General features: G+C 33.7%; 1 protein-coding gene across 5 annotated transcripts in view; it reads right to left on the reverse strand.

Annotated features, from left to right (window-relative positions):
* The window catches only part of Nbea (neurobeachin), a 494,560-nt gene that overhangs the window by 395,876 nt on the left and 84,434 nt on the right, over positions 1-14,250 (reverse strand). For all 5 annotated transcript variants that reach the window (XM_005344001.2, XM_026778835.1, XM_026778862.1 and 2 more), the window contains exons 9-10: positions 9,425-9,622; positions 8,425-8,558 (exon numbers count right to left, since the gene is read on the reverse strand). In XM_005344001.2, the coding sequence (XP_005344058.1) occupies positions 8,425-8,558; positions 9,425-9,622 (332 nt within the window). The remainder of the gene's footprint in view (positions 1-8,424; positions 8,559-9,424; positions 9,623-14,250) is intronic.

Below are 14,250 nucleotides of genomic sequence, written 5' to 3' on the forward strand. Positions count from 1 at the left end.
TTAAAGAAAACGGAGAATGCATACATTGGGGACTTAACAGCACACCTGAAAGCTCTAGAAAAAAAAGAAGCACTTTTACTTCTCTTATCAAAAAAACTGACATTTTTGTTTCGGCTCTTTTATATTTTTCTCTAACTCTTCCCATATCCAGAGCTACAAGTAGAAAAACGGAGACAATAAAAAATAAAAATTAATAAGAAAAAACCCCAGAGGTGATTTGTCTCACTCATCAAAGGGACAGGTGCCCTCCATCAGCTTTGCCTATTATAGTGTCCTCACTCCACTGTGTGCTTTTGAGGCTTTCAAATAGATAATCAGTGAATTCTGCCATATAAGAATTTTTTCTCATACTGAGAGAAAGAAACAGATGGAATATGCTGACTACAGGAAATTTTAAAACTTACTAATTTAACTTAATCCTCACACTAATATTGAATGTAATTCACTATCTTGTAGTTTTTGCATGCTAATGGGAAAGACCAGTGATAAACAGTACACCAGTTAATCAAATTTATATAGTGTCACAGTGTCAACTGTCTTCAAATCCTTTCATAAAACTGAGCTGTAACTGTGATCAAGAACTATGGCAATTCACAAAATTAACCAGATAAGAAATCAGTATGACAGAGATACTGATTATTATTGGTTATTATTAATTCCCATCTTAGCTTCCTTCACTTCCTTCACAGACTTCAATTCCTAGTTCCATTATGATTTAGTCATGTGTCTAAATCAACAAATGAGAGCAGAAGTCTCTAGCAGGATACAAAGGTAAAGAGCTCATGTGTAATTCTTTAATCTCTTTCTTCTAAAAATAAATACTAGCTCCTCTGCAATATGAGAGTGATACTTTAAATTAAATCCCTGAGTGAACTGTATCTGTCCATGTTAACAATATATCTTTCTTAAAGAAAGCCACCAAATTTCATGTATAATTTGATGATGTGGGATTCCCCTCTGTATGCTGTGAATACCACTGGTTAATAAAGAAGCTGTTTTGGCCTTGTGATAGGGTAAAGCAGAGCTAGGCAGGGAAAACTAAACTGAATGCTGGGAGAAAGGAGGCAGAGTCAGGAGAAGCCATGTAGCCCTGCTGGAGACAGAAGCAGGAACTTTACCCAGTAAGCTACAGTCTCGTGGCAATACACAGATTAATGGAGATGAGTTAAATCAATATGTAAAAGCTAGCCAATAAGAAGCTAGAGCTAATATGCCAAGCAGTGATTTAATTAACACAGTTTCTTTGTGGTTATTTCAGGGCTGAGTAGCAAAGAACAAGCAAGTAGCTTCCCAAAAATCACTTAACACAAACCACCTAACACAAGCAGACCTGAGTGGGTTAAACACTATATACTACTATGTACTTCACAATTCTGTCCTACTAGTCTCTTCTTACTTAATTTTAATTCTTCTTTATCTTCACATTATATATTCCAGTATACTTGTCTCAGAAAGCTACAGCAACACCAAAATTGTCTCAGTTCTTACAATACTTTGCAAAAGCTATTAATAATACTCAGAGACCAAACACTTTAGTAAACATACACATGGCCTTGTGGAGAACAGAAAACTAGACCATTTTATTAATATTTAAAATACGTGAATGCTGACTCATGAGAACAATGTTCAAATATTATTGTTTCCCCACACAATTCCAAAATCTTTTTTTTTGCTTCTGTTAACTTCACTCAGTAGGTATAGATACAAATTATGAAGTGCAACCTAAGTACAAATCCTAAAAATTCCTTTTAATGTGTAAGCAATATAAACTTATTTCTTCTCTGGATTATATCACCCTTATTCAATGTTCCCTATCAACCAGTAACTCCACTTGTGGGCAAACAAACAAAATCCTGACCACTTGATTAAAGCAGAAAAGGCAGCACAAAAATTCCATTTCAAAATTCTCCATGTCATCTTTCTGTAATTAGATTAAAGTTTGTAAGAGACACTCGTTACAAGTGGTTCCTATAAGGATCTTCTGTTCTTAAATAAAACATTTGAAAGTTTCATTTGAGAAATCTTCTCAAATCATGAAGTTGAAGCTGTCAGTACATACATATATGTACTTGCTTCTCATGAATGTCTAGATATTAGCTTTAATACTGATGAATGCCATGATTCCTTTTAGGGATCCAAAGTCATTCACAATTTTACATAAACAAGAAAACAAGGTTTTGCTACTTTTATTGAAATAACAATCTCATGGCATGTTACTCTGATGATATGTTAATCAATTTCCATAACTTACAGCTTCTTCCTCTTCTAATTGTTAAGGATATTCACTGTAGACCAAGAATCAAGAAGGCATTAACTAAAGATCACAGCTTGGCCTAAGTATTAATAGTTCCTCTTCCCAAATACTTTTTATGTAAAAAGAATAACTGTACATACATATTAATGGAGTTACATGTTAGCTCTTTCTCTATGTATAACTGTGTAATATTTAAAAGAGTTAAAGATAGCTACATCCTTATGCATCACTTATACCAAAGGCATTCATATGATAAAGACGTTCATGGTTTCTTCTCTTAGTTGTCTTAGCTAGAGTCACAGTACCATGTAAGAGCTCATCAGAACTCCTCAGTCCCATCAAACTATAACTCAGTACCTACTGATTCTGTTCCCACTGATCTTTCTAGATTTAATTTCTAAACTTTCCTTATGTGAAACCAGGCACAAACTTTAGCAGAAATAATTTAACTGATGTGCATGTTTAAGATGTTCCAACAAATAAGATTAACTCAATAACTTACAATCTGCTATGAGTTAATATTTTTAAAATTCCCTTTATTTTATGCAAATTGTAAGCTAGCTCTCAGAGTTACAAAAGATCCATTTCAAATCTGCAACTGCTCTGAGCCAACTGTAACTTCAAAGAAGACAGAATCTCCAAACCTTTCCAGATTCTCTTCGATCTTGGCCTTATTGTGATTTTGCCTTCGGAGTGAGTTACCATGTAATAAAAGATGAGACTTAAAAGTAGACATTTTGCTAGTAACTTGTTCAAAAAGACATTAATCTCTCTGCCAAAGGAAAGTCTTACCCCCATGATAGCCTCTAAATGATATCCCAACAAAGTAATACCAAAGCAATCCTACAAAGGCATTCTGTTTCTGTCAGGTTAATAAGGGAGAGATTCTCAATGATGTTACCTGAAATAACATACATGACAGATGAACCACAAAGAAAAAAATAGTAACACATTTGAATTTGGAAATAACTAGTATTTTAAACCTTTATATATTTATACACAAATCTTTCAAATGCATTATTTAAAATTGTCTTCTCTGCATTATGTAATCAACAGTAAAAGAAACATTTGCTGTTCTGAAAATTGTACTGTATAGAGAGATACGCCTATCAACAGATGAAGAGTTTGCTCAGATTAAGTACAACTGAAGCTCTAAAAAATCTAAGACCTTAGTCACATTCAGATTGTGAATCTTCTTGAAGAAAAATTGAAAAGCAACCAATATTAAGTGAATAATCTATGGGGTCCCCAAATCTATGAAGGGCTTTAAGGAACATTTTAGAATAGGTTAATAAAGATCCAGTCTTCTGTCTAGATAAATAAAACAAGCACCTGCCATCTATTATTTCTATGTGCTATACTTAAGAAGTTTCACTTCAAAGATGGTTTACTTACAATTCAGTATTTTTTTTACAATGGCAGACAAGAAAATGCAACTATTAAATGCAGCAATATATTCTTCCACAGAAGTATAAAAAAACAAGGAAATAAAATTAAATGAATTGTTTTAGCAAATATCTAATAAAGTATTTAAATAAAACCGAAATAAAAGTATCAATTATATTTTATATCAACAACAGCAACCTCCACAAGGAGAAACCATCTTATACAAATATTGGTTTTACTTATTTGGCTTAGCATAGACAATCACCTGCTACATTTTGGCTAGTTGGTGTAAAAGTTCATACTAAACTCTAAAAATCTATGTATAGCAGTAAATTTTTCTGAATTAAAAATCAAAAAATATTTTATGTCACTTTAATGAATAAAGTAAAATAAGATTAAGATAGTTAGACAAGGAAGCTTCAAGGTAATACTGTTGTTTTATGTATGACAAAAGAGCTAATTAAGATATTGCTAAGGGAACACAAAAGTCAACTTAATTACAGGAATAACTTTGGTAAGTCAAGACAGAAAGATTTAAGACAGAAAGAAAAGAATTATATAACGTTACTAAACTACCAAGTTCCAATTTTCACCTCGTTAGAGAACCTTTGAAATACATGATCAGTGATGCAAATGTTCTATGAAATTCTATGAGTAGTGTCTTACATTCCATCATTCTAGGTAAAAACCTATAGTGATAATTAAAAGTAAAAGCACAGACCTACATGACTTCATTTAAATTATTTGAAATCAATTTTTAACTTATGAAATATCATAGTTTAAGATACCACTTAAAAATGAGATTCTAGAAGCATTCGTAATGTTCCACGTGTGGCTCTGAAATCAGGCCTTTGTGATCAGAACCTTTACAACCACTCTCACTAAGCTCCTACGATCCTATGACTACTCACTTTCATTCTTTCTCGTCATCAGTAGAACACAGTTAGGTCACATAACATAAGATTTAAAATATTTTGTGGGGCTACAGTTTACAAATGATAGTAGCTTGTTTCTTTTATGTTGTACAGAAATAATGTATTGCTGGCACTTAACAATCACATTTGGTTATTTATCTTTGAAAAGTCTTTAGTAAACTGACAGCGGAAGTGACTACACAACAAATGGGTAAGTACTCAATGAATATAATATACAACTTCTATCAACTCAAGACCAATCCTATAATCTGAAATCAAAGAGTACAGAGGAGAGTTAAGACCAAAACATCTTCTATCTTTATCTTTGCTCCACACAATTTCTGCTGAGAACTTCCAATGTACTTTTGCTTCATAGAAAAAAATCAACTTAGATCATTTGTTCAAAAAACGTTTACACAGTTACACAATAAAGAAAGAATGCTTGTTTTGTGTGTATCACCTAATGTTTTGCACTGTTTGTTCTTACTTTAAAATGTCTAATTTTGTCTGAACCAAAGATGGGGTCAAAAATATTAGGATTTTTTTTTAGTTCATGGGGATGTTAATAATTATAAGGAGCATGTATTTTTCACCTGTATACACTTGCCTAATTTATTAATGAAATGCAAATTCCTGAACAACTCCAACATGTATTGCCACAAGCTATTTGACTCTGATCAGCATTGTTCAGACACAAGTCAGTTACAGTTTTGCATAATAATGAAGGTACACAGCCAGGCAGTGGTGGCACACACCTTTAATCCCAGCACTTGGGAGGCAGAGGCAGGCGGATCTCTGTGAGTTCAAGGCCAGCCTGGTCTACAAGAGCTAGTTCCAGGACAAAAACCAAAAAAGCTACGGAGAAACCCTGTCTCAAAAATACAAAATAAATAAATAAATAATGAAGGTACACGTATGTATTTTCTTTAAGGCAATCGAGACAATAACTTCTAGAGATTAAATACTACATTAGAAGGCTAATCCAATGGCCAACTGAAGAAAAAGCATCTTAGAGTGTTTAAGTTTCTGAATCTAGTGTTGATTTCTATACTGTGTTCAAAGTTCAAGTTCTAGTCTTATTTCACTATATAACTATTTACTTAACGTAAATAACATCACGTTATTTATAAAAAGTCATATGTAAAGTAATATGAACCTTTGCTGTATTATCTTATAAAGTATAATGGTATGCAGTATTGAAAACACAAAATCAAAGCATACACCCTTGTAGAATCACTTAGCTCACTCACCCTAATAACAAACCCAGAGGGCACAGGGATCTATCAACATAGTTTGTTGTGCTTATTCACCATAGCTCTAAGTCCCAATTATTCCAAAGCTACAGTGGTACAAACTATGGTGTGAAACAGTTAATAATGTAGTGTAAATTACACTAATAATATTAAGCGCAAGATTTGAATCCTAGACTAAGTGACCAGAAAATTCAAGAATTGAGTAATAACATACTAATGCAACATCGGGATAAATATAGAAAAATCATCCTGCACGAGTAAGTCACCCATCCAGAATCCAAAAGAACAAGCTTCTCCTCATTGAGGGAGTTTAATCTTGCATTCCCCTATGCAGAACAAAACTGAGGCTATGAAAACAGTAAAAATTCTTATAAAAAGGAACTGCTTAGTGCATGGAAAAATAAGTTTCAGAATGAAACATAGAAACCAGAGAAAAATTCATTACAGCTTAGCTGTATTTCTCTTGAAAGACACTGAAAATGAGAAATTATTGTAATTTTATTGTATATTTAATGCACAAGACGGTTTTAAAAATATATATTGAATTTTCATTAGAAAATTAAAACATTATAAAATGATTCTTATTCCTTTGAAACAAGTTAATACTGGTTAACCTAAAATGATAACCCAAACTTGAGGTCTTATTCATCTGTATGAATTAATAAGCTGAAAACAAGAAATTGTATAAACCTTTACATAGCTAAGAATCTGTATTCGTCAAATGAGGAAGAAATCCTCTGTAACAAGCTGCTTTTAGCGTTCTATGAATAAAGAGCTCTCTTGCTGACACACTCAGTATTATATGTTGGTCCCTGTGAAGAGTGAACATTAAAAGACTGTACAACTGACAATATTTATAAACAGCATGCCCCAGATATCAAGGACTTTAATATGCTTAATTAATTAACAATAGGAAAGAAAGCAAGGCAGCATACAATGGAATCCCACAGCGTCTTAGATGGGCACATGCACTGTTATTAAAGAGGACTGCAATATCTTTCCTATGGCATGTGTTCTATCAGCTATAAACTAAGTACAAAATGTATATCGTTAAATAAATTAGAATTAGTGATTATGAGAGGGAACTGAGATGGATAATAAAAACAACTTTAAAAATCAGAATGTTGAATTCTTTACTTTCACCTCCTTGATTAAATAATGAGTTTTGAACTCAAGCACAAAAAGTAACGTAAGTATTGGTGAAAAGGTCCAAATCACCATTACATGTGTTATTAGCAATAAGATTTTATATTAGCTGTCCATAAGGAAATAGATTATCATGGTAATTTTAGTTGTAATAATCTAATCTATCTTCATTCTAGACCTTCATGGGGAAATTTCTCTTTCAGATTAAAAAAATTATGAATTCTAAGTAACTCCTAAAGACTGTTTAAATTGCAAAGCATATTATCTGGTTTTTCTTCACAGCACTTAGCTTAAAATACGGGTCATAATGCATCACACTCCCCTTAGGTAAAACTAGCAAAACATGTGTTTTAATTTAAATTCAGAATCATAAGAAAATGGTTTGTTTGTTTTTGTTTATCTGTTTTCACTAAACTGATCTACTACAGAATCAAAATGAACAAATATTCACTGTAAAGTAATAGTCCAAAAGGACACAACCTCAGGTTTCATTTTCCCCTCAGAGCTTTTGACTTTCACAACTCCAACCTTAATATTACATTGAAACAAAGGATGCTCTATAGATAGGCACTGAATGTCATAAGTGAGTATGGTTCTTACAAAACAACATTCATAATAAAGAAAAAATATCACTATCAACACTAATACAGAAGTCTTCAAAGTCAACTCAGCTAATTTGAGAAAACTATGCCTTACATTGTAATGAATATAAAACTTTCCCTATAATTCCATTTATTGGTTTGTCATTAATTCAAAATGCAACAACCCATTAAAAAGCTACTGTATATATACATGCTAATGAGACTATTTTATTCTGGACTAAAAGAGCAAAGAGGCTATATAGTGCTGGAATTTATCCTCAACTTTAAAAAATACATAAATCAAAGTTTGATATATGAAGTACTTTTAATAAAATAAGGGAAGTTATGAGAAGTAAACATGAATTCAACTTCACTGAAAAGACATTTCATTTTACCTGATCATGAACAAACCACCATCTTTTTGTGTCCCTCAAAGATGAACTATATTTAAAGGAAAGTTTATGTTAATACTGTTCTAATTTTGGATCATAGCATAGAATTATAAAATGAGTAAGTCTTTAAGTTATAAACTATATAACTTGTTGGAAATACCTTACCTGAGTAGTTTAATATGATCTGACAGGACTATGAGTACTTGCTATGGGTAAGTTTGGAGCTAACTAATAAGCCTTTTCCTTAACTGCATATCATAATCACTTTATTATATATAGAATTATTTCTTTCATTTTCTAGGGAGGGATATTTTATGATAATCAGAATCTAAGCATTGGTGTTTTTTATATTATGTAGATATATGTCTGCCTCAATCCTAAAAACACTCTTACTAGCACTTAAGACCCAAATACTGCACTATGTTATAGAGCATGAAATCTACACGAATGAACTAAGTGAATAAACAGTAGTATACTGTATATTCAAAAAGAACTTACCAGACAGTTGTTTCCACTTGACTGTCATTAAGCTGTCGATTGTCCAGTTGGGCAAAAAGTGGGAAAAGTACTTGAATCCCTCCAATTGAATGGATTGCACTATGAATTGAATGTGTTACTATAGCTTTCACATCCTACATCAAAGACAAAATATTTATTAAACCTCGATGGCATGATTTTCATCAATATTTCCTAACCCATATATCTTTATATGGTTAGTGTATTTTGATATTGTAAGAGCTCTCAAGCATTTAATTATTGTCAGACATACATGTGTATAGTAAAAATGAAACATCTTTTATTAACCATCTTTAAAGCTGAAATAAACTGAAAAGGCTTAATCCTAAAACTAGGAAGCTAAATTAAGTTTTGTAGAAGAAATAAATATTGGGCTTCAGGACATCAAATAATTTTCAAGTTGGCAGTTAAGACATTTTCAAATGATATTTTTCACACATAGGAACTTCATGTTCAGGAAGTCAACAGATTTTATTTCGAAGAAAAAAGAAACACACAACAATAGAGTTATCCAAGTCAATATGCAACAAATTTCTCAGTCAAAAAAAAAAAAAGCTTGGTTTAAGAATTCAAAATTAGCCCAAGCAGGCCTTGAACTCTTGATCCTCCTGCCTCTGCCTCCTTCAGCAAATCCTACCAGTGTGCACCACCACAACCAGCATGGTTGGAGAGACGGCTCAGAGGTTAAGAGCATTGCCTGCTCTTCCAAAGGTCCCGAGTTCAATTCCCAGCAACCACATGGTGGCTCACAACCATCTGTAATGGGGTCTGGTGCCCTCTTCTGGCCTGCAGGCATACACACAGACAGAATATTGTATACTAAATAAATAAATAAATTAAATAAATAAATAAATATTTAAATATTTAAAAAAGAATTCAAAATTAAAAGCAGTAGCGTTTGTAGGAGAGCAATGCTTATTGTGGGAAATGAAGTCACTCAGTGCAGACCTGACTGCAGGAGTACAAAACCCCACCCACTTACCTGGAGCATTAATGCATGTGGAGAATGCACAAATATGGATGCATTTTCCTTTGGTGAGGACTCTAGGCAAAGCTGAGCATCGGTGGCCTTGGCATTGTATGAGAAGGCAATACTACTTGCGAGTTTCCCATCATACAGAACCTGCTTGTGATGTTCTGCCAAATGAATATCACTCTCAGACTTAAACTTGAAGGTACTCTGTAAAAATAAAGCTTCATTAATATTGCTTTAAAGGAAGAGTAAACTTTGAATTTTTAAATCAGAGAAACAACCAACTACAGTATTGATTTATTTTGTTCCCTCCAGATATCTGGCACTAGACAGGAGTGGAACATATCTTGTTAATATCACTTTATTTCTGAAAGTTGTTTGATTTACTAACAGTGATTTTTTTTTTAGAATAACTCAGATTAATTCAAATACTTACAAACACTGCAGACCAAGTACATCTTGCCAAATTCAAGCAGTTTCCTGCTTGTGGTCTGACTACTCTCTATCATCTTTCTAACTCCAATCTGTTTGCAAACCACTAATACCAGATGTAAGTCAAGACAAAGGCAAGACACATAGTAAATAACATGTATCCAAAATCATGTGCAGTACTTTTACGTTAAAATATTTAGTTATTTCAATAATAGAAATAGACCAAACTGCCCTATTTAGATCAGATGTTTCATTCTACTTAATTATGTAAAATACAGAGCACTTCTCACCTCAAAGCTTTGGCTTTTGCTTTTAAAACTCACTGCTTCACACTTCTCAAGATAAAAGTTTCAAAATATGCCATCTTAAAACTAAAATTTTATTTTTGTCCTTAATATATACTTTGCAAAAACTCACAACCAGAATTTCTAAAAATATTTAGTGAAATTATGGTTTAGGCAGGTAGTGATGCTGCCAATATAAAGCTATATGATTTTTCCCCTCTGGCTGATTGTATTATAATATAACATTTGCCATACATTTTACTAAAATTAAAATGGTTAATATTTGTACTTAACATACTATTTTTAAACTACCATTTAATAAATCTGTTAGCATGTTGACTTCCGTTGCAGATCACCAATCAGAGAAAACTTAATCTGAGAAATAAGACATGAGTTAATCTGTAGAAACAAAATATCTTATGGAAGATAAAGAAAATCAAGAACAACCAAAGTCACCCAGATAAAGAAGGAATTCTGAAAGAGCTGAGTGGGCAAGGGGAGAGCTGTAGTGTGACCAGGGAGGACAGATCTGGCAGTTGTGGTTGAAAAGTCACATGCAGATCCTGGGAGCACTAGCTGAGACTGGAGTAGCATATGTCCTAGCTTCATCAATGAAGGAAAGACTTTTCATGACATCTGAACCATAGATGAGACTGTGAGGGAAGGGTCAAGATTATACACAAAGGGGTTTAACTGGGGCTGGGTGCCCCTTGCTTGATCCGGTCTCTCACTTTTTTATGTTTACTGCAGCGGTTACATGGGGGGAAATTGCAAAGGTATCTGGACAACTCTTGTCCAACATATACCTTGAATCAAGACAAGACAGATGTTTGCTAGGCTTGTTCCCAGTTCCCAAGTATCTCTGAAGCATATGTCCAAGCATCAGATAAACTGACTGATGACTGAGTGTTTAAAAATGTTTTCTTTTGCTTCCTAATTATCAAACTTATAATGAACTTTGTTGATTTTTCAATTAGAAAATCAAATGTTACATAAATCGCTGGCACTGAGAGTTTCTGCTACTCTCATAAGGATCTCGAAAGCATACGTTTTTTTTCAACTGAAAGAGATACTCATTGTTTCTCTATAAGGCTATGAATAAATATATACTCATAAACATTTAATAGGATAGCAAGATCCATGAACAAGTAATAAAGTTAAATAAGATGTTTACTAATGTGTGCACTAACTTATAACAATAACTTGTGTGAAAATGTGTATTACATATAGGCCACAGCTGCGAAAACATAACAACTCAAACTCCCTGCTTGTTTAAAATATACTAAGGTATTAAATCATTCCCATAAAATTAAAATGTTAATTTCCTTAATAACTTTCAAAATTGATTTCTATTTTAAGAATTTTTCTGAATAAATTACAATATGAATTATAAATTTCATATTACAAAACATTCATTTTATAAATAATAGGAATTTAATTTTTGGCCATTCTACCAAAATAAATCCCAGTTCAATGTGATCAACATCAAAATTCTAACACAATTCTTAACAGATTTTGAAAGGACAATTCTCAGCTTTATATGAAAAAAAAACTGGATAGGTTAAACAATGAAAAAAAAAAACTTGCTCAGCCATGCTCAATACAGCTAAGATGGTGCTTAGCAGAAGAAGAGATAAACAAAATGTGATACACAATGGAGTATTATCCAACTGTTTAGAAAAATGACATCAGGAAATTTGCAGGCAAATGGATGGAACTAGAAAAAAATGCTAAGTGTTTTAACCAAGACCCAGAAAGACACTGTATTCTTGTATTCTCTTATACATGAATATTATTCATAAACTAAATGATAACCAAGCTACAATCCGTATACCCAAAAAGGTTATTCAGTAAGGACAAGTGGGGATGCATGGATCTTTCCGGTAGGGAGGAAATAGAATAGATTTTATGGGTGGCCTGGGAGTCAAGGGAAGGGGAACAGGAAGTTCAGATGTAGGGGAGAGATGGAATTGAGGAAGGGAATGGGGGAGACAGTTAAAACTGGGGAGTATTTGCTAATAATGGTAGGGAAACCAACTGCAGTGGAAACTTCCTAAAATATATGAAGACAATCTTAATGAAGTCTCAAAATAATGAAGGAGACAGTCCCAATTGGCCACCTCTTACCATCAGATTCAGGGTTCAGAACACCTGATTGGAACTGGATTGTATCTAATTGAGATGTTGGGCAAGAAGTCCCATGGAGGCTGGTGCCAAGATAAAGAGTTTGCTCTCTACAAACTGAGAGTATTGCCCCATTGGTAAAGACAACACTCACACACTCAATGAATATGGAGAAGTCAAACTGGTGCCTTCATAGAATCTTCACCCCTCCATTCTACTGTCTTTGGTAAGGGAAGATAATCTGTGGGCTAGCAAAAGAGAAACATAAACACCAACCTAAACTAAAAACTTTTTATGTATAATCTGTCTTGCCTGCAAAATACGCTAAGGGAATTGAGGCACAAAGTTTGTGGGAGTAACCAACCAATGTCTGATTTAAGTTAAGGCCCACTCCACAAAATGAAACCCACACCTGACACTGCTTGGCTCACCAAGAACCAGAGATTAGATAGCCCAGGGTCCTAAGCTAAAACCAAATACTAAAACAACAACAAAAGTAGCAATATAATGACTCCAAATGACATTCTGCTACACTCACAGATCCACACTTTGTTCACTCATCAGCAGAGAAAATTCCTCCAGCAACAGAGGGAACAAAGAGACCCTCAGCCAGACATTACACAGAGAGTGAGAGATCTTTGAATCCGCTTCTCTAGATGGAATGTCTCCATCAAATCCCTCTCTTCAGAGTTCAGGTAACCCCACAAAAGAAGAGGCTGAAAAAGTGTAAGAGCCAGAAGGGATGGAATGCCAGGGTAACAAGGCCCTCTAAATCAAATGAGCAAGGCTCATATGAACTCATAGAGACTGAAGCAGCAAGCACAGGGTCTACATGCACATATATTACAGTTTTCAGTTTAATATTTTTTTAAAAATATCAAAGATCAATGATTATTAAAACTTTAACTATAAATAACTAAAATGAATAAAAATGGTCTTTTGCTCTACCTTTACTCCAACATCTAGGTCCTCTGTTCCTTGCCTTTTGGAGAAAACATTGCATTGTGAAATTTACTGTGCAGATATGCCAACAGAAGAAAGAGAAAGAAGGAAGAGAAAGAAAAAAGAGAAAGAGAAAGAAGTTGGCTTCCTACTCCTGACATCAATTCCTCTACATGCTACCTAGTTTAGTATTTTTATGGGACTCCTGAGTATGTGAACAACTGTGTCTCGAGTTCTTGCAGCTCTTTTCTATCTGGTGGTTTGCCTTATGATATTATTGGCAGCTAGGCTTCACTAAAGACTGGCTGTTGAAAGATATCTCAAGTCAGGAAATGATGTCAAAGGACAGAAGAGAAAACCTCCAGTGAGTTACAACGCCTGAATGTCCTCTATTAGGTTGACTCACAGGATCTTCAGCTTTAATTTCCATGATAAAATGTCATTCATTTTGTAGTAATGTAGAACGTCTGTGGATGTGGGCATAAATGTACTCTGACTGGATCAAAACTTCAAAATCCCCAACCAATAGCAGAGGTCCACGTATCTCTACTATACTAGTGACAATAGTTGTTTTCCTAGGACTCACAGAATTCTGGCTTGTAAGACTGGTTTTCTTTCCTAACTTTAAAAATACAACAACAACAAAAAACTTTGTTTCATCTCTATGATTTTCTTTGTGTGGTTTTCCAAACCATTGCCTCCTCAATCAATTTCCACTTTTCTTTCCCTGTTTTCAACAGTTTACTTTATCTTTGGCTCTCCATTTTTCTGTCTTGTTTGTTTGGTTGTTTTTTGTTTGTTTAATTGACTTTTTATGGTGTTCTTGTTTTATTTGAGCATCTAAAATTGTTTATTGGACATCAGCCTGGTTTCTAAAGGGAAGGCTGGACAAAAATATTAAAACAAAAAACTGCCATTGTTCTTGAGTTTTCAGTAGTCCTCATTGTCCGCTATGTTCAGCAAGTCCGGTTTTATCCCATGCTTTTTCAGATTCAGGCCAGCTGGCCTTGGTGGATTCCCGAACGAACATCCCCATTGTCTCAGAGTGTGGGT

The sequence above is a fragment of the Microtus ochrogaster genome, chromosome 1, assembly GCF_000317375.1.
Source record: "Microtus ochrogaster isolate Prairie Vole_2 chromosome 1, MicOch1.0, whole genome shotgun sequence".
Taxonomy (NCBI): domain Eukaryota; kingdom Metazoa; phylum Chordata; class Mammalia; order Rodentia; family Cricetidae; genus Microtus; species Microtus ochrogaster.